We start from the raw sequence: 20,366 nt of genomic DNA on the forward strand, positions 1-20,366 counted from the left end.
AACTGTGTTGCCAGGCATGAATCCAACACCATCATTAAGTTTGCAGATGACACAACGGTGATAGATAGGCCTGATCACCGACAACGATGAGACAGCCTATAGGGAGGAGGTCAGAGACCTGGCAGTGTGGTGACAGGACAGCAACCTCTCCCTCAATGTGAGCAAGACAAAGGATATTATCATGGGACTACAGGAAAAGGAGGGCCGAACACGCCCCCATTCACATCGACGGGGCTGTAATGGAGCGGGTTGAGAGTTTTAAGTTCCTTGGTGTCCACATCACCAACAAAATATCATGGTCCAAACACACCAAGAAAGTTGTGAAGAGGGCACGACAACACCTTTCCCCCCTCAGGAGACTGAAAAGATTTGGCATGGGTCCCCAGATCCTCAAAAAGTTCTACAGCTGCACCATTGAGAGCATCCTAACTGGTTGCATCACGTCCTGGTATGGCAACTGCTCGACATCCGACCGCAAGGCACTACAGAGGGTAGTGCGTACAGCCCAGTACATCACTGGGGCAGCTTCTACCCACAAGCCAATTAATCAAATTTCCACCCGGACTATCTGTATTGACACCCACTCATCCTTTGTTGTTACACTGCTGCTACTCGCTGTTTATTAGCTATGCATAGTCACTTTACCCCTACCTACATGTACAAATTACCTCGACTAACATGTACCACCAAACATTGACTCGGAATCGGTACCCCCTGTATATAGCCTCATCATTTTTATTTTTATTTTTTACTTTCGTTTATTTAGTAAATATTTTCTTAACTCTATTTTCTTAACTGCATTGTTGGTTAAGGGCTTCTAAGTTAGCATTTCACAGTAAGGTCTACAACCTGTTGTATTCGGCGCATGTGACAAATCAAATTTTATTTGATAATTTTATCTCAGCGTTTTAGAACCTCTGTGTTATGACTATCAGCTGCTACAGGACAGAATTCTTGTTGGGATCTGTGATTGGTCGTGCTCACCGAGTGGTCACAGCATCAATTGGTGTGAATGATGCAGGAAATGACTGGATGCTATGACTGAGCTGGCACAAGAAGTCATTTTCAAGGTGTTCACAAAACAATTTGCATTAGCTATCGCACACGCACACAGATGTGTCAGGCAATGTATTATTATGAAGCACTTTGTGAAATGCGTGTTTTCCCCATCTGACATTGCACACTCTGACGCATGTACACACACACACACACACACACACACACACACACACACACACACACACACACACACACACACACACACACACACACACACACACACACACACACACACACACACACACACACACACAGAGTGGGGTCACTCACTGGCAGAAGGGAAGCAGCTGCAGCAGGGTCTCCTTGGTGGGTTTAGCAGAGAACTCTGGCAGGGTCTGGATCAGCTTGTTCAACACCATCCTCAGGTACGACTGGAGCTGTTTCCTACGCTCCTCTACAAACTTGGCATCCTAAGGAGAAGAGAGGACAGAGGCAAGGGAGACATTAAAACTGTACCATACAGAATGAGAGGGAAAGTACAGGTAGGAGTTATAGATAAGTGTGTAGGGTAAGTGGGTGGAGAATGATGCCAGCTGTCAGATTAGATAAGGTCCCAGCTGCCATGTCTCATTTAATGGTTTGTTTGCATGGAAATGTAACACCTCCCTTTCTCTGTCTCTCTCACTCTCACTCAGTGACACACTGAGCCTCTCTCAGTCCTTGTCTCTAGCCCCTATGCTCTGTGGATGTCAAAATTCCAATCAATTAATTGAAAACTGTGGGTGTACAATGTAACACCTTTGAAGTTTATATATAAGAACCATCAGACGAATGTTAAATTTAACACTTTTCAAAGCGTTGCTCTTTTAACACTGTCATAGTGTCCTTTTCCTTACTCCAATGGTGTACATACTATTACAGTAGGTGACGACAACTGTGTTGTCCAACTGATACTTTTCAACACCAGTGGCATTCACATTTTACAACTCAGTGTGAAAGGTACACTGCTATGGTGTTCAAAGATACCGTGAATTTAACTTCTTGAGTGTAGGGGGCAGGATTTTAGTTTTTGGCTAAAAAACGTACCCATTTGAAACTTCCTAATTCTCAGGTGCAGAAACTAGAATATGCATATAATTAGGATAGAAAACACTCAAAATATTGTCTGTGAGGATAACAGAACTGATATTGCAGGCGAAAACCTGAGGAAAGCTCTCTGTTCCATTGGATGCATTGCCTCCATTTAAAGGGATATCAACCAGATTCCCTTTCCTATGGCTTTCTCAAGGTGTCAACCGTCTTTAGACATAGTTTCAGGCTTTTATTTTGAAAAATGAGCGAGAAAGATAACATCGCGTCAGTGGATAGCTGGGTGTTCGCAGAGTTTTGCTTGCACAACAGAGTGGGGCAGCCATTGTCTCTCCCTCTCCTATTGAAAAAGCGACAGTCCCAGTTGATATATTATCGATTATATATTTTAAAAACAACCTGAGGATTGATTATAAAAAACGTTTGACATGTTTCTGTGGACATTACGGATACTATTTGGAATTTTCGTCTGCGATGTCGTGACCGCTCGAGCCTGTGGATTTCTGAACATAAAGCGCCAAACAAATGGAGGTATTTTGGATATAAATTAATCTTTATGGAACAAAAGGAACATTTATTGTGTAACAGGGAGTCTCGTGAGTGCAAACATCTGAAGATCATCAAAGGTAAGCAATTTAATCTATTGCTTTTCTGACTTTCGTGACCAATCTACTTAATATAATAATAATAATATATGCCATTTAGCAGACGCTTTTATCCAAAGCGACTTACAGTCATGTGTGCATACATTCTACGTATGGGTGGTCCCGGGAATCGAACCCACTACCCTGGCGTTACAAGCACCATGCTCTACCAACTGAGCTGCAGTACTTGGCTGCTAGTGTTTGTAATATTTTGTCTACTAAGAGAGATGTTCTTACATAAACGCTTGTTATGCTTTCGCCAAAAAGCTGTATTGAAATCTGACACGCCAGGTGGATTAATAACAAGCTAAGCTGTGTTTTGCTATATTGCACTTGTGATTTCATGAAAATTGAATATTTTAGTAATTTAATTTGAATTTGGCGCTCTGCAATTCAGCGGATGTTGATGAAAATGATCCCGCTAAAGGGATGGGTGCGCTTTAGAATTTTACTCTAGCAGTCTGATAAAATAATTTATATGTTAGAGATATTGATTAAATAATTCTACCCTGAAACTTAACCATTAGGGATTATAGTTTATGTAGCATGTATAAGGAATAATGAAAGTATTAAACATAAGTTCGACTAGGTTGGACTGGGAGGGAGAGAAATGTGTGTGTATGTGTGTGCCTAAGAAAATACTGAGAACAATTCAACTGTGTTTGACTCAACCTGGCTAGAACTCTGAGTAATTTATGATAGGAAAGGGAGTACTTTTCATGGTTTCCCTAATCTCGGGGGAATGGAACTGTCGGCTGGGTAGTGATACACAGTGGTGAGAACTCTGGAGAAGGATACAACTCACCTACTGTTTGTCTGTATGTATGTGCGTAAGTAAGGAGTGAGGTATAAGATGTATGTCTTTGTATAATGGACTTCAGAGTGCTCTCGTGAATAAACATTACAAACTCTGGGTTGCAGACTAAGTAGATTAATTGAAGTTTATGAACAGGGATAACAAAATTCTCATAACACAGTCTCCTACTTTTTCTAGCTGTCTGCCTTTCCAGTGAATTGTAGAGTTTCCACCAATGGCTATGTTTGTCAGACAGACACGGTTGTTGCATTCATTCACTTAAGTTAATGTGAGTGAGTGCTTAAGTAATTGTGTTATCATTCAAATAAAACACTTTAGGACAAAACATGTTATATATATATAGTATATCAAATTCTGTCACATGCGCAGAATACCTAGACCTTACAGTGAAATGCTCACCAACAATGTTTTATGAAGTCTGAAGAAAAATGAAGTATTTAGTAAAGAATAAATAAGTAAAATATAGAAAATAAAATAAACAAATAATTAAACAGCAGCAGTAAAATAACAATAGCGAGGCTATGTACCAGTACAGAGTCAATGTGCTGGGGCACCAGTTAGTCGAGGTAATTGAGGTAATATGTACATTAAGGTAGAGCTAAAGTGACTATGCATAGATAATAAACAAAAAGTAGCAGCAGCGTAAAAGAGGGGTCGGGGTAGCCCTTTGATTCGCTGTTCAGGAGTCTTATGGCTTGGGGGTAGAAGCTTTTCAGAAGCCTTTTGGACCTAGACATGGCGCTCCGGTATCGCTTGACGTGCTGTAGCAGAGAGAGCAGTTTATGAGTAGGGTGGTTAGAGTCTCTGACAATTATTAGTGCCTTCCTCTGAAACCACCTGGTATAGAGGTCCTGGATGGCAGGAAGCTTGGCCCCAGTGATGTACTGGGCCATACGCACCACCCTCTGTAGTGCCTTGCGGTCAGAGGCCGAGCAGTTACCATCCCAGGCAGTGATGCAACCCGTCAGGATGCTCTCGATGGTGCAGCTGTAGAGCCTTTTGAGGATCTGAGGACCCATGCCAAATCTTTTCAGTCTCCTGAGGGGGAATAGGCTTTGTCGTGCTCTCTTCACGGCTGTCTTGGTGGGCTTGGACCATGTAAGTTTGTTGGTGATGTGGACGCCAAGGAACTTGAAGCTCTCAAACTGCTCCACTACAGCCTTGTCGATGAGAATGGGGGCATGCTTGGTCGGATGTTGCCTGTAATCCATGGCTTATGGTTGGGGTATGTACGTACGGTCACTGTGGGGATGACGTCATCGACGTACTTATTGATGAAGCCAGTGACTGATGTGGTCCTCAATGCCCACGGAAGAATCCTGGAACAGTCTGTGCTAGGAAAACAGTCCTGTAGCTTAGCATCTGCTTCATCTGACCATGTTCTTATTGTATTGACCGAATCACTGGTACTTTCTGCTTTCGTTTTTGGTTGTAAGCAGGAATCGGGAGGATACAGTTATGGTCAGATTTTCCAAATGGAGGGTGAGGGAGAGCTTTGTACGCGTCTCTGTGTGTGGAGTAAAGGTGGTCTAGAGTTTGTTTCCCCTCTGGTTGCACATTTATCATGCTGGTAGAAATTAGGTAAAACAGATTTAAGTTTCCCTGCATTAAAGTCCCCAGCCACTAAGAGCGCCGCCTCTGAATGAGCATTTTCCTATTTGCTTATGGCCGTATACTGAGTGTGGTCTTAGTGCCAGCATCGGTTTGTGGTGGTAAATAGACAGCTACGAAGAATATAGATGAAATCGCTCTTGGTAAATAGTGTGGTCTACAGCTTATCATGAGATACTCTACCTCAGGCGAGCATAACCTTGAGACCTCCTTAGATTTTGTGCACCAGGGGTTGTTTACCGATATACATAGATAGCCACCACTTGATTTACCCGAGGCCGCTGTTCTATCCTGCCGAAAAATCTTGAAACCTGCCAGCTGTATGTTATTCATGTTGTCGTTCAGCCCCGACTCGGTGAAACATAAGATATTACAGTTTTTAATGTCCTGTTGGGAGGATATACGTGCTCGTAGCGCGTCTCTTTTATTATCCAATGATTGTACGTTGGCTAATAGGACCGATTGCAAAGGCAGATTACCCAATCGTCATCTGTTCCTTCCAAGGCACCCAGACCTTCGTCGGCAAAATCTTAGTCTCTTTCTCCAGCGAATGACGGGGATCAGGGCCTTGTCGGGCGTCTGAAGTAAATCCTTCCCGCCCAAATCGTTAAAGAAAAGTATTCCTCCAGTACGGGGTGAGTAATCTTTGTTCTGATATCTAAAAGCTCTTTTCGGTCATAAGACAAAATCAGTTACAAATAACATGAAAAAACACACAAAATTGTGCGTCGCCCCATGGACCTCCCGGTCGCGGCCGGCTCGAACCCAGAGTCTCTGGTGGCACAGCTAGCACTGCCATGCAGTGCCTTAGACCACTGAGCCACCCGGGAGGCCCCTATTTTGATTTGAACACTTTTTTGGTTACTACATGATTCCATATGTGATATTGTAGTTTGGATGTCTTCACTATTGTTCTACAACTTAGAAAATAGTAAAAATAAAGAAAAACCATTGAATGAGTAGGTGTCCAAACTTTTGACTGGTACTATATATATATCTATCATAAGGCGTTACTTTGATGGCCTAGTTTCTCCCAAAGACAGTGGTCTGAAACTCCTGAGTTGTATTCACCTGCAGTAGTGCATGCTGGTAAATATGATAATAATGGGCATGGTTTTAAATGTTTTTGAGTGTTTTACTCTACATTGAGTGACATCATCACACTCAACTCTGGTTAGTAAAACAAACACAGGCGACACCATAGTATATTAAAAGATATGAACAACAGCTGGTCTTCAGTTACACAAAGTAATGCCACATCAACATCAAAACTGCTTACACCTTGGATACGAACACTGACGATTTTGTTGTACAGCTCTACTTATAGCTACCATCCTCGCCTGCTGCTTCAAGGCAAACCTGCTACAGCCTACTGACGGACGGACGCACACACGCGTATGACAGTAGCGTAGAGACACAGATAGTTTGTTCTTTGTTTGTCACCGTCTCTAATCTGTCTGTTCCAGATGACTCATTTTAGTATAGTACATCTCACTATACGACAGGGACTCACATACACTCCCCACACATAGACATCAACACAGAGATGACACTATGGAGGTGTATGTTTATATGTACACATATAAAGACATGAACTATTCGTATCCCCACCAGCGTTCACCTGTCTGCTACTGTATATGAGGCATGTTACTGTGATTTAACTCACTATAAGGCAGGGACACACTCGGGTAGACATGGATATCAACACAACACTGAAGGCACAGACACAGGGAGATATTGCTATAGATAGGATCGCCACTGGCTACGCCTGTGCGCTATGAGGCATGTTACATCAATTTACAAGGCAACTCAGACAGATACACACGTGTGTGTACAGACATTGAGAGGATGGCGACACAAGTGAACCACACAGTCAAAGTGAGACAGAGGACAAATCTCAAGATCAGAGGGAACAGTATGACCAACTCAGTATCACAGATTATTGTAAAATAGACACAAATATCTAATTGGAAATTTGTGACAGGCTCACGATTTTTGTATACAGTAAATTTCAATCACAGATTAAGACAGTAGGTTTCGTAAAACAGAAACGATAGGAGGGAGGTTGGTAGGGGAGGATAGGTGGGCATATAACAAGAACGTCTAGCAAGCCAAAAGCACGGCCATGCCCATTCAGAGCGGTGATACAGACGTGAGTAGTCCTGACAGAGGAAGGAAGCAAAGCGACGAGAGCTCAAAGTAGGCCAACACAGCTCCAGCAAAGGATCATGGGTAGGGCATGAACAGATTTGTGAGGTTCAAAGGAGTTGTTTGCAATGGAACTCAAATGCAAAGCTTGTGACGGGTTTAGCGAATAGAAACGTATTGTCTGTAGGGGTACAACAATCAAGCCATGACACAAACACGCCATTTTTAGCTTGGAAGATACATAATATAAACAAAGAGATTCCAACTATAAAGATAGTTAACCTTGTTTTGTAAACTAATGTCACAAACAGGAAGTGTAGACTAAAATACAAAAACATCAGCGATATACTGTAGAACAGAAATCAGGCCGCCACATTGACTTATGATCATGGCACGCAAAGAAACTCCTCAAAGACCGCTCCTATGAAAACGTTTATACACACAAACCGCCGTGCAACTGATGCATAAAAGATCACAAGAAACTCAGGATTGTTTTTTTAATAAAAAATAAAAAAAAGTATTTAACCTTTATTTAACCAGGCAAGTCAGTTAAGAACAAATTCTTATTTTCAATGACGGCCTAGGAACAGCCTGTTCAGGGGCAGAACGACAGATTTGTACCTTGTCAGCTCGGGGGTTTGAACTTGCAACCTTCCGGTTACTAGTCCAACGCTCTAACCACTAGGCTACCCTGCCACCCCAATGTTCATGCAAAACCTCCACAATGTCTCTTTGCCATCATTAAAGACATTAGACATGCATATTGAATGTCACATGTGAAGACCACATACAAGATTCATAAATGATTCCACGTTTACTGGTTCATTATTCACTTAGCTCTCCTGTTCTGTCGCTCAAGGTGAAACGCCAGCCCTGACTTTAACAGCCCCCCAAGTACGGTGATATTACAGCTCATAACGATCTTGTTATCAGAAAGATCAAATATTGTTTATAAAATGATGAGAGTAGGACAGTACACAGTTCCGTAGTCTTTAACAGCGCTCTGATTTGGTGGAACCCCCTAACACTGCCTCTACAAAGCAGCCCAGCAGGGGAGGAAGAGGAAAGCAGCAATTGAAAATTGACTGATTTGATCCAAATGAAAGGAACATGGGTAGGAAAGACGCAGAGAGAGACAGAGAACTAGAGAGACAGGAAAAACCTCCATCAAAGCAATAAGAATTCTCTGTGAATCTGAGATGAGAAACCCTGACAGTTGAACTCTGGGAAGCGGGTGCAGAGCAGAGCAGACAGACAGTCGCAGCCTTTGATGTCATCATTCTTCCTTCCGCAGGCATGGCAATGGTGTCCATCAGGACGGATGTGACAGGTGCACTCGGGAACATTTAGCGTGTTTTGCCAGCCGAGCCCTTGACAAAATCAGCTGTTTTGGGGCTGTCAGTAGTGTGTGTGTGTGTGTGTGTGTGTGTGCGTGTGTGTGTGTGTGTGTGTGTGTGTGTGTGTGTGTGTGCGTGCGTGCGTGCGTGCGTGCGTGCGTGCGTGTGTGATGCTATGTCAATGCAGTTAGGAGATTCGGGGCGGCAGGGTAGCCGAGTGGTTAGAGCGTTGGACTAGTAACCAGAAGGTTGCAAGTTCAAACCCCCAAGCTGACAAGGTACAAATCTGTCGTTCTGCCCCTGAACAGGCAGTTAACCCACTGTTCCTAGGCCGTCATTGAAAATAAGAATTTGTTCTTAACTGACTAGTTAAATAACGGTAAAACAATTCTCAGCGACAGCAGGAGGCCGAGTACTGCTCAGATAACGTTGCCGTGGTAATACATTGAGCTGTGATTCTTACACATAACTACCATAACTGGTAGTTATGGTGCTTGACATCACAAAACTGAGATGTATTAAAATGTCATCACACAACACTACCTGTATTCCATTCTGTACACCCGATCCTGCAAGCTAACGCAGGTACATCCTATGGGTATTGCGGCTATTAGAATTAGCTCCCTTCATATACGGTCCCATGCTGTAGCCAACTGACAAGATTAGCTATACATCTATAAGATTAGCTATACATCCATAAGATTAGCTATACATCTCTCCAACATGTAATCCCCAGCGTCTACCTTTAGAATATATACAGTGGAGATATTCCAGATTTCCGAGCTGCAACGATGCTGTGTTGAATGAAGAGAGAGCAAACTGAACATATTGTACGTCCCCAGTGAGTGAAATAAAGAGAACAGTTTATCTGTTTGACTACAGTGCTGTTAAACAACACATCTCCATAACAGCATCTCTGTCAGAGGAGATCAGATAGACAGAGGGGGAGGCTTTTTGCCAGAGCTTCACCTGAGGGAGAAGAACTAAGCCTTGTCTGTACAAAGTGTTCCTTCTGAGAGGATAGAGGGAGGGAAGGAGAGAGAATCAGAGGAAACAATGATGAGATTAAAAGTGACATGACAGCCCATACCCCAGGTAAGCAGGTTCACTGATTACACACACAGACACACACAAATGCTTACGCACAGCTACCCATGTACACACACACACGCACGCACGCACGCACGCACACACACACACACACACACACACACACACACACACACACACACACACACACACACACACACACACACACTCAATTACCAACGCAATCCTGTCTCTATATGAACCCTCTGTCCCTACGTCTTTACTGTCAGCTCCAAACACCCTCTCACACTATCTAGTTTTAAACTAGGCCCCCAGGCCTAGTGCACTCCTTTGTGTTTCCATGTCAAAGTTACTCTACAACTTCTGTAACAAAAGCACTCACAGCCCCCTCAACTCTACTCAGAGACTTAAACAGACTCCTTCCCTCTGGAGCTGAGAGGAGAGGGAGGAAGGAGAGAGTGGTGGAGAGATGAAGACAGAGAGAGGGAGGAAGGAGAGAGTGGTGGAGAGATGAAGACAGAGAGAGGGAGGAAGGAGAGAGTGGTGGAGAGATGAAGACAGAGAGAGGGAGGTAATGTTGCCCCGGGGCTACTGTAACAAACATCCAAGCCTGTCAATTCAAGTGATGGACAAGTGACCACAATATATGACTTAACAATGCATTTACATTCAATACATTTGACGACAGGTCATTTAAAACAACATTGAAGGAGGGTGACCAACAGTAAAAAGCGGATTACATCAAAAAGGCAAGGATTTCCCCGACCGTACGTACCTTGTTCCCTATGGCTTTCTTGGGTGGGAAGTTGAAGGTGCCGACTTGCGGGAATTGTGAGCGTAAGTGGTTGTGGAGCGTCCGGAATTCCGTGTAGCGTCTGTAGACATTCCACTCGTTGTCTAGGATACGGATGTACACCTACGGAACAGGTAAGACACAAACAACAACAACACAAACAACGACACAATCAGAATACCTGTGGTACAAATCCTGCTCTTACAAAACCGCTCACAGTCTACAGAGGAGGAAATTAGCCAACCATACTGTCTCAATAAGGCTATCTATTCTCAATATGGCAGTAAAACATAGTAGGCCGCTCTCTGCCTGTGCACTGCTATTTTCATGCATCATTAAAGGAGAGCGTTGGATTCCTTTGTTCAGCTGCTGATGGTCTGTGGCAGGCAGACACTGGGGATTGTGAAGGGAGGATAAGAGGGGCAATTACAACTCGAGGAGGGAGAGCGAGAGATGTTATTTTCAAATGGAGGAAAGGAAAGACGAGGATAGAACAGAGATGCCATTTTCACGCGTCATAGTCTCTCCCTCAAGCCTAGCTGGAGAACAGTGTCACAACGGTGGAGCAACGTAGAGCTAGAATTAACAGACTTCCCATCCCAAAGCTATAGAGGCACAGACTGGTCCTGTCTATTGGGGTTCAGTTGTCCTATCTGAGGTGACAAGCAATCACTTTATCACCTCTGTACTTTCATTTACATTTAAGTCATTTAGCAGACGCTCTTATCCAGAGCGACTTACAAATTGGTGCATTCACCTTATGAGATCCAGTGGAACAGTCACTTTACAATAGTGCATCTAAATCTTAAAAGGGGGGGGGGGTGAGAAGGATTACTTATCCTATCCTAGGTATTCCTTAAAGAGGTGGGGTTTCAGGTGTCTCCGGAAGGTGGTGATTGACTCCGCTGTCCTGGCGTCGTGAGGGAGTTTGTTCCACCATTGGGGGGCCAGAGCAGCGAACAGTTTTGACTGGGCTGAGCGGGAACTGTACTTCCTCAGTGGTAGGGAGGCGAGCAGGCCAGAGGTGGATGAACGCAGTGCCCTTGTTTGGGTGTAGGGCCTGATCAGAGCCTGGAGGTACTGAGGTGCCGTTCCCCTCACAGCTCCGTAGGCAAGCACCATGGTCTTGTAGCGGATGCGAGCTTCAACTGGAAGCCAGTGGAGAGAGCGGAGGAGCGGGGTGACGTGAGAGAACTTGGGAAGGTTGAACACCAGACGGGCTGCGGCGTTCTGGATGAGTTGTAGGGGTTTAATGGCACAGGCAGGGAGCCCAACCAACAGCGAGTTGCAGTAATCCAGTCAGGAGATGACAAGTGCCTGGATTAGGACCTGCGCCGCTTCCTGTGTGAGGCAGGGTCGTACTCTGCGGATGTTGTAGAGCATGAACCTACAGGAACGGGCCACCGCCTTGATGTTAGTTGAGAACGACAGGGTGTTGTCCAGGATCACGCCAAGGTTCTTAGCGCTCTGGGAGGAGGACACAATGGAGTTGTCAACCGTGATGGCGAGATCATGGAACGGGCAGTCCTTCCCCGGGAGGAAGAGCAGCTCCGTCTTGCCGAGGTTCAGCTTGAGGTGGTAATCCGTCATCCACACTGATATGTCTGCCAGACATGCAGAGATGCGATTCGCCACCTGGTCATCAGAAGGGGGAAAGGAGAAGATTAATTGTGTGTCGTCTGCATAGCAATGATAGGAGAGACCATGTGAGGTTATGACAGAGCCAAGTGACTTGGTGTATAGCGAGAATAGGAGAGGGCCTAGAACAGAGCCCTGGGGGACACCAGTGGTGAGAGCGCGTGGTGAGGAGACAGATTCTCGCCACGCCACCTGGTAGGAGCGACCTGTCAAGTAGGACGCAATCCAAGCGTGGGCCGCGCCGGAGATGCCCAACTCGGAGAGGGTGGAGAGGAGGATCTGATGGTTCACAGTATAGAAGGCAGCCGATAGGTCTAGAAGGATGAGAGCAGAGGAGAGAGAGTTAGCTTTAGCGGTGCGGAGCGCCTCCGTGATACAGAGAAGAGCAGTCTCAGTTGAATGACTAGTCTTGAAACTTGACTGATTTGGATCAAGAAGGTAATTCTGAGAGAGATAGCGGGAGAGCTGGCCAAGGACGGCACGTTCAAGAGTTTTGGAGAGAAAAGAAAGAAGGGATACTGGTCTGTAGTTGTTGACATCGGAGGGATCGAGTGTAGGTTTTTTCAGAAGGGGTGCAACTCTCGCTCTCTTGAAGACGGAAGGGACGTAGCCAGCGGTCAGGGATGAGTTGATGAGCGAGGTGAGGTAAGGGAGAAGGTCTCCGGAAATGGTCTGGAGAAGAGAGGAGGGGATAGGGTCAAGCGGGCAGGTTGTTGGGCGGCCGGCCGTCACAAGACGCGAGATTTCATCTGGAGAGAGAGGGGAGAAAGAGGTCAGAGCACAGGGTAGGGCAGTGTGAGCAGAACCAGCGGTGTCGTTTGACTTAGCAAACGAGGATCGGATGTCGTCGACCTTCTTTTCAAAATGGTTGACGAAGTCATCTGCAGAGAGGGAGGGGGGGAGGATTCAGGAGCGAGGAGAAGGTGGCAAAGAGCTTCCTAGGGTTAGAGGCAGAAGCTTGGAATTTAGAGTGGTAGAAAGTGGCTTTAGCAGCAGAGACAGAAGAGGAAAATGTAGAGAGGAGGGAGCGAAAGGATGCCAGGTCCGCAGGGAGGCGAGTTTTCCTCCATTTCCGCTCGGCTGCCCGGAGCCCTGTTCTGTGAGCTCGCAATGAGTCGTCGAGCCACGGAGCGGGAGGGGAGGACCGAGCCGGCCTGGAGGATAGGGGGCATAGAGAGTCAAAGGATGCAGAAAGGGAGGAGAGGAGGGTTGAGGAGGCAGAATCAGGAGATAGGTTTGAGAAGGTTTGAGCAGAGGGAAGAGATGATAGGATGGAAGAGGAGAGAGTAGCGGGGGAGAGAGAGCGAAGGTTGGGACGGCGCGATACCATCCGAGTAGGGGAAGTGTTGGATGAGAGCGAGAGGGAAAAGGATACAAGGTAGTGGTCGGAGACTTGGAGGGGAGCTGCAATGAGGTTAGTGGAAGAACAGCATCTAGTAAAGATGAGGTCGAGCGTATTGCCTGCCTTGTGAGTAGGGGGGAAGGTGAGAGGGTGAGGTCAAAAGAGGAGAGGAGTGGAAAGAAGGAGGCAGAGAGGAATGAGTCAAAGGTAGACGTGGGCAGGTTAAAGTCGCCCAGAACTGTGAGAGGTGAGCCGTCCTCAGGAAAGGAGCTTATCAAGGCATCAAGCTCATTGATGAACTCTCCGAGGGAACCTGGAGGGCGATAAATGATAAGGATGTTAAGCTTGAAAGGGCTGGTAACTGTGACAGCATGGAATTCAAAGGAGGCGATAGACAGATGGGTAAGGGGAGAAAGAGAGAATGACCACTTGGGAGAGATGAGGATCCCGGTGCCACCACCCCGCTGACCAGAAGCTCTCGGGGTGTGCGAGAACACGTGGGCGGACGAAGAGAGAGCAGTAGGAGTGGCAGTGTTATCTGTGGTGATCCATGTTTCCGTCAGTGCCAAGAAGTCGAGGGACTGGAGGGAGGCATAGGCTGAGATGAACTCTGCCTTGTTGGCCGCAGATCGGCAGTTCCAGAGGCTACCGGAGACCTGGAACTCCACGTGGGTCGTGCGCGCTGGGACCACCAGATTAGGGTGGCCGCGGCCACGCGGTGTGGAGCGTTTGTATGGTCTGTGCAGAGAGGAGAGAACAGGGATAGACAGACACATAGTTGACAGGCTACAGAAGAGGCTACGCTAATGCAAAGGAGATTGGAATGACAAGTGGACTACACGTCTCGAATGTTCAGAAAGTTAAGGTACTGTACTTCCTCGTACAGTACAGTACTGTCTGTGAACTTTTTGAAAACCTTTCTCCAGAATGTATGGAGAAGGTGAGGGACATGAGGTGAGGGACATGCTGTAGAGCAGAGAGAAATGAAGAGAAAACAACAAAGGCAGCATTTTAAACAGCCTGAAGCTTAGATGAATGAACCTGTTGTTTGTTCGTAATTGTAGTTTTCAAGTGTGTGTGTGTGTGTGTGTGTGTGTGTGTGTGTGTGTGTGTGTGTGTGTGTGTGTGTGTGTGTGTGTGTGTGTGTGTGTGTGTGTGTGTGTGTGTGTGTGGGGCATGCGTGTGTATGTGTGTTCGTGTCTGTGATCAAAGCGTTAGGATGAAACGGGGCAAATGGGTGGACACTGAGGCCCTGGGGAAGGCCAACATTAAAGTCCTCACACCGCACAATAAGACCAGTACTCTGGAAAACTGCCCCCTGGCACACTCACACACAGCAGTCGTGTGTGCGCACACACACAACACACAAACACAATGTATTCTCTCTCACTCATACACACATGCACACGCAAAGTGGAGCGGGTCGAGAGTTTCAAGTTCTTGGTGTCCACATCACCAACAAACGATCATGTTCCAAACATACAAAGACAGTTGTGAAGAGGGCACAACAACACCTTTTCCCCTCAGGAGACTGAAAATATTTGGCATTGGCCCCCTGACCGGTTGTATCACCGCCTGGTATGGCAACTGCTCTGCATCCAACAGTAAAGCGCTACAGAGGGTAGTGTGTACGGCCCAGTACATCACTGGGGCCAAGTTTCCTGCCATCCAGGACCTATATAATAGGCGGTGTCAGAGGAAAGCCCATAACATTGTCAAAGACTCCAGTCACCCAAGTTATAGACTGTTTCCTCTGCTACCGCACAGAAAGCAGGTACCGGAGCGCCAAGTCTAGGACCAAAAGGCTTCTCAACAGCTTCTACCCCCAAGCCATTAGACTGATGAACAATTCATAAAAATCACCACCGGACAATTTACATTGACACGTGACCCCCCTCTTGTACACTGCTGCTACTCAATGTTTTTTTTATTATCTATGCATAGCCACTTCGCCCCCACTTACATGTACAGATTACCTCAACTAGCCTGTACCCCTGCACACTGACTCGGTACCGGTGCCCCCTGTATATAACCTCGTTATTCTTGTTGTGTTACTTTTTATTTTAGTCTACTTGGTAAATATTTTGGTACTGTTGGTTAAGGGCTTGTAAGTAAGCATTTCACTTGTTGTATTCAGCGCACATGGCAAATAAATTCATACATGCACAGGATCACTGTATACACACACACACACACACACACACACACACACACACACACACACACACACACACACACACACACACACACACACACACACACACACACACACACACACACACACACACACACACACACACACACACACACACACACACACAAAGACATGTGCAATCACACATATACAGACACACTATACACACACAGACATCCACGTTGGGCTTGCTCATTACCATACGCATTTAAGGCAACATCATCCACAGAGCAGCTATTGTTTCCTCCTCAGTAATAGCAAATGAATTGTTTCATAATCTTTCACAAAATATTTGCGAAAATCCAACACTCACGTTCTGCATTTAAAAAACATCTCTTTGTATTCAATAGAAAGATCATCAAATGTGACACATCTGTGGCCTAGGCTCAGCTCGCTCTGGGTCAGGTCCAAACTATTCTATTCTGATTATGTTATATTTCAACTAGCCAGAGTTTTTTGTACAGCGAAAGTAACAAGCTTACAATTCACAAAATACATGGTCTTGAATGAATTTCAAACTGTTATAAAATTGTGTACAAATTTTGGTGACATGTTTTTTGTTGTTGTATATATGGAGAGTAAAAATAAATAAACTGAAACTTTCTAGAATATTGTTGAGAATATTGTTGACTAATCTTTCAGTCAAAATAAATCCATTTTCTCAGCTCAATTGTCTTCAAGGGTTGCAGCCCCCAGTACAGAGCCCCTGGTACAGAGAAGAGAAGCATTAAAACAACATAAATGTAGGGGGTCAAATCAAATTCAAAGCTTTCCCCTTCAACACGAACAAGATAGATAACTGCAAGTTAGCACTATTTTACTTGTGTTCTCACCATCTCTTTGATATAGCCTGAACAGGCAGTTCATGTATTATTGTAGACTAACAAGGCTATTGAAAGGAGCAGCGAGTGATTCATCAACAGCCAGATAGCATTTCCTCTCCCAGTCTGTCATTTACAACAACAACAGTGGCATTTACAACTGCTCATTATTGCACTGCCTGACAGAGACAGATCAGTTCATCAAAGGGAGGGAGGCAAAGACAGACAGATCAGTTCATCAAAGGGAGGGAGGCAAAGACAGACAGATCAGTTCATCAAAGGGAGGGAGGCAAAGACAGACAGATCAGTTCATCAAAGGGAGGGAGGCAAAGACAGACAGATCAGTTCATCAAAGGGAGGGAGGCAAAGACAGACAGATCAGTTCATCAAAGGGAGGGAGGCAAAGACAGACAGATCAGTTCATCAAAGGGAGGGAGGCAAAGACAGACAGATCAGTTCATCAAAAGGAGGGAGACAAAGACAGACAGACAGAGACAGATCAGTTCATCAAAAGGAGGGAGACAAAGACAGACAGACAGAGACAGATCAGTTCATCAAAAGGAGGGAGGCAAAGACAGACAGACAGACAGACAGACAGACAGACAGACAGACAGACAGACAGAGACAGATCAGTTCATCAAAAGGAGGGAGACAAAGACAGACAGACAGAGACAGATCAGTTCATCAAAAGGAGGGAGGCAAAGACAGACAGACAGACAGACAGACAGACAGACAGACAGACAGACAGAGACAGATCAGTTCATCAAAAGGAGGGAGACAAAGACAGACAGACAGACAGACAGACAGACAGACAGACAGACAGACAGACAGACAGACAGAGACAGATCAGTTCATCAAAAGGAGGGAGGCAAAGACAGACAGACAGACAGACAGACAGACAGACAGACAGACAGACAGACAGACAGACAGACAGACAGACAGACAGAGACAGATCAGTTCATCAAAAGGAGGGAGACAAAGACAGACAGAGACAGATCAGTTCATCAAAAGAAGGGAGGCAAAGACAGACAGACAGAGACAGATCAGTTCATCAAAAGGAGGGAGACAAAGACAGACAGACAGAGACAGATCAGTTCATCAAAAGGAGGGAGGCAAAGACAGACAGACAGACAGACAGACAGACAGACAGACAGACAGACAGACAGACAGAGACAGATCAGTTCATCAAAAGGAGGGAGGCAAAGAAAGACAGACAGACAGACAGACAGACAGACAGACAGACAGACAGACAGACAGACAGACAGACAGACAGACAGACAGAGTGAGACAGATCAGTTCATCAAAAGGAGGGAGGCAAAGACAGACAGACAGACAGACAGACAGACAGACAGACAGACAGACAGAGACAGATCAGTTCATCAAAAGGAGGGAGGCAAAGACAGACAGACAGACAGACAGACAGACAGACAGACAGACAGACAGAGACAGATCAGTTCATCAAAAGGAGGGAGGCAAAGACAGACAGACAGAGACAGATCAGTTCATCAAAAGGAGGGAGGCAAAGACAGACAGACAGAGACAGATCAGTTCATCAAAAGGAGGGAGACAAAGACAGACAGACAGACAGACAGATCAGTTCATCAAAAGGAGGGAGGCAAAGACAGACAGACAGACAGACAGACAGACAGACAGACAGACAGACAGATCAGTTCATCAAAAGGAGGGAGGCAAAGACAGACAGACAGAGACAGATCAGTTCATCAAAAGGAGGGAGGCAAAGACAGACAGACAGAGACAGATCAGTTCATCAAAAGGAGGGAGGCAAAGACAGACAGACAGACAGAGACAGATCAGTTCATCAAAAGGAGGGAGGCAAAGACAGACAGACAGACAGACAGACAGACAGACAGACAGACAGACAGACAGACAGACAGAGACAGATCAGTTCATCAAAAGGAGGGAGACAAAGACAGACAGACAGAGACAGATCAGTTCATCAAAAGGAGGGAGGCAAAGACAGACAGACAGAGACAGATCAGTTCATCAAAAGGAGGGAGACAAAGACAGACAGACAGAGACAGATCAGTTCATCAAAAGGAGGGAGACAAAGACAGACAGACAGAGACAGATCAGTTCATCAAAAGGAGAGAGGCAAAGACAGACAGACAGACAGAGACAGATCAGTTCATCAAAAGGAGGGAGGCAAAGACAGACAGACAGACAGACAGACAGACAGAGACAGATCAGTTCATCAAAAGGAGGGAGACAAAGACAGACAGACAGAGACAGATCAGTTCATCAAAAGGAGGGAGGCAAAGACAGACAGACAGACAGACAGAGACAGATCAGTTCATTGAAAGGAGGGAGGCAAAGACAGACAGACAGACAGACAGACAGACAGACAGACAGAGACAGATCAGTTCATTGAAAGGAGCGCAGGCAGGCAGGCAGGCAGGCAGGCAGGCAGGCAGACAGACAGACGTTTTAGAGGGGATCCGAGGTGCTTAGCTCACTTAAGCAGACACCCATGATGAGATGATTCTGGGCAATCTGAAAGTTAGCACTTTTCATTCAATAGTGTAAATGGTTTGCAAAATCTTGAGACATGCCCAAAAAACCTCTCTGAACAACATGTAGATGAACAACATGCACAGTATGACTCAAGATTTTATACTTCAATCAGCCACAGTGTTAGAAGCACACCCTTTACTCTTGTAGCCTGGTCCCATCTGTGTAATGTGTAATATATTCTTCAGCCAGCTCATCTATTGTTTATATATCTATTGGATTATCTAGTACATTTGCTACATCATGTCCGTTTGTACTTTTGTCTAGCCACCCAGTTCCCTCTCTCTCTCGCTCTGAAGTACGTAACTATGAGATACAGTCTGGTCTGATAGCATAGCCGACACTCTTCTGACAGGCAGGGTAATTGTAGGTTACCAGCTGTGGTAAAAGCACTGGGCTCACCTCTTCCATCTTCTGAGGAAACCAATAAGAGCCCTCTTGCTCACCTCATAATGGGAAAACACCGCAACTACAGTACAGACGGCACAAAATGGCAGACAAAGGATCAGGACTCCCGCTCACCTCATAATGGGAAAACACCGCAACTACCGTACAGACCGCACAAAATGGCAGACAAAGGATCAGGACTCCCGCTCACCTCATAATGGGAAAACACTGCAACTACCGTACAGACGGCACAAAATGGCAGACAAAGGATCAGGACTCCCGCTCACCTCATAATGGGAAAACACCGCAACTACCGTACAGACGGCACAAAATGGCAGACAAAGGATCAGGATGCCCTCTCACCTCATAATGGGAAAACACCGCAACTACCGTACAGACCGCACAAAATGGCAGACAAAGGATCAGGACTCCCGCTCACCTCATAATGGGAAAACACCGCAACTACCGTACAGACGGCACAAAATGGCAGACAAAGGATCAGGACTCCCGCTCACCTCATAATGGGAAAACACCGCAACTACCGTACAGACGGCACAAAATGGCAGACAAAGGATCAGGACTCCCGCTCACCTCATAATGGGAAAACACCGCAACTACCGTACAGACGGCACAAAATGGCAGACAAAGGATCAGGACGCCCTCTCACCTCATAATGGGAAAACACTGCAACTACCGTACAGACGGCACAAAATGGCAGACAAAGGATCAGGACTCCCGCTCACCTCATAATGGGAAAACACCGCAACTACCGTACAGACGGCACAAAATGGCAGACAAAGGATCAGGACGCCCTCTCACCTCATAATGGGAAAACACTGCAACTACCATACAGACGGCACAAAATGGCAGACAAAGGATCAGGACTCCCGCTCACCTCATAATGGGAAAACACCGCAACTATCGTACAGACGGCACAAAATGGCAGACAAAGGATCAGGACGCCCAG

The 20,366-nt window shown here is 45.8% G+C and overlaps 1 protein-coding gene across 2 annotated transcripts in view; it reads right to left on the minus strand.

The window, feature by feature from the left end:
* LOC118402968 (sorting nexin-29) overlaps window positions 1–20,366 on the minus strand; it is a 121,920-nt gene that overhangs the window by 7,711 nt on the left and 93,843 nt on the right. For both annotated transcript variants that reach the window (XM_035801373.2, XM_035801371.2), the window contains 2 exons: window positions 10,471–10,611; window positions 1,330–1,469 (listed from right to left, as the gene is read on the minus strand). In XM_035801373.2, coding sequence (XP_035657266.1) covers window positions 1,330–1,469; window positions 10,471–10,611 — 281 coding nt within the window. The remainder of the gene's footprint in view (window positions 1–1,329; window positions 1,470–10,470; window positions 10,612–20,366) is intronic.

The sequence above is a fragment of the Oncorhynchus keta genome, chromosome 24 (assembly GCF_023373465.1).
Source record: "Oncorhynchus keta strain PuntledgeMale-10-30-2019 chromosome 24, Oket_V2, whole genome shotgun sequence".
In the NCBI taxonomy this organism is placed as follows: Eukaryota; Metazoa; Chordata; class Actinopteri; order Salmoniformes; family Salmonidae; genus Oncorhynchus; species Oncorhynchus keta.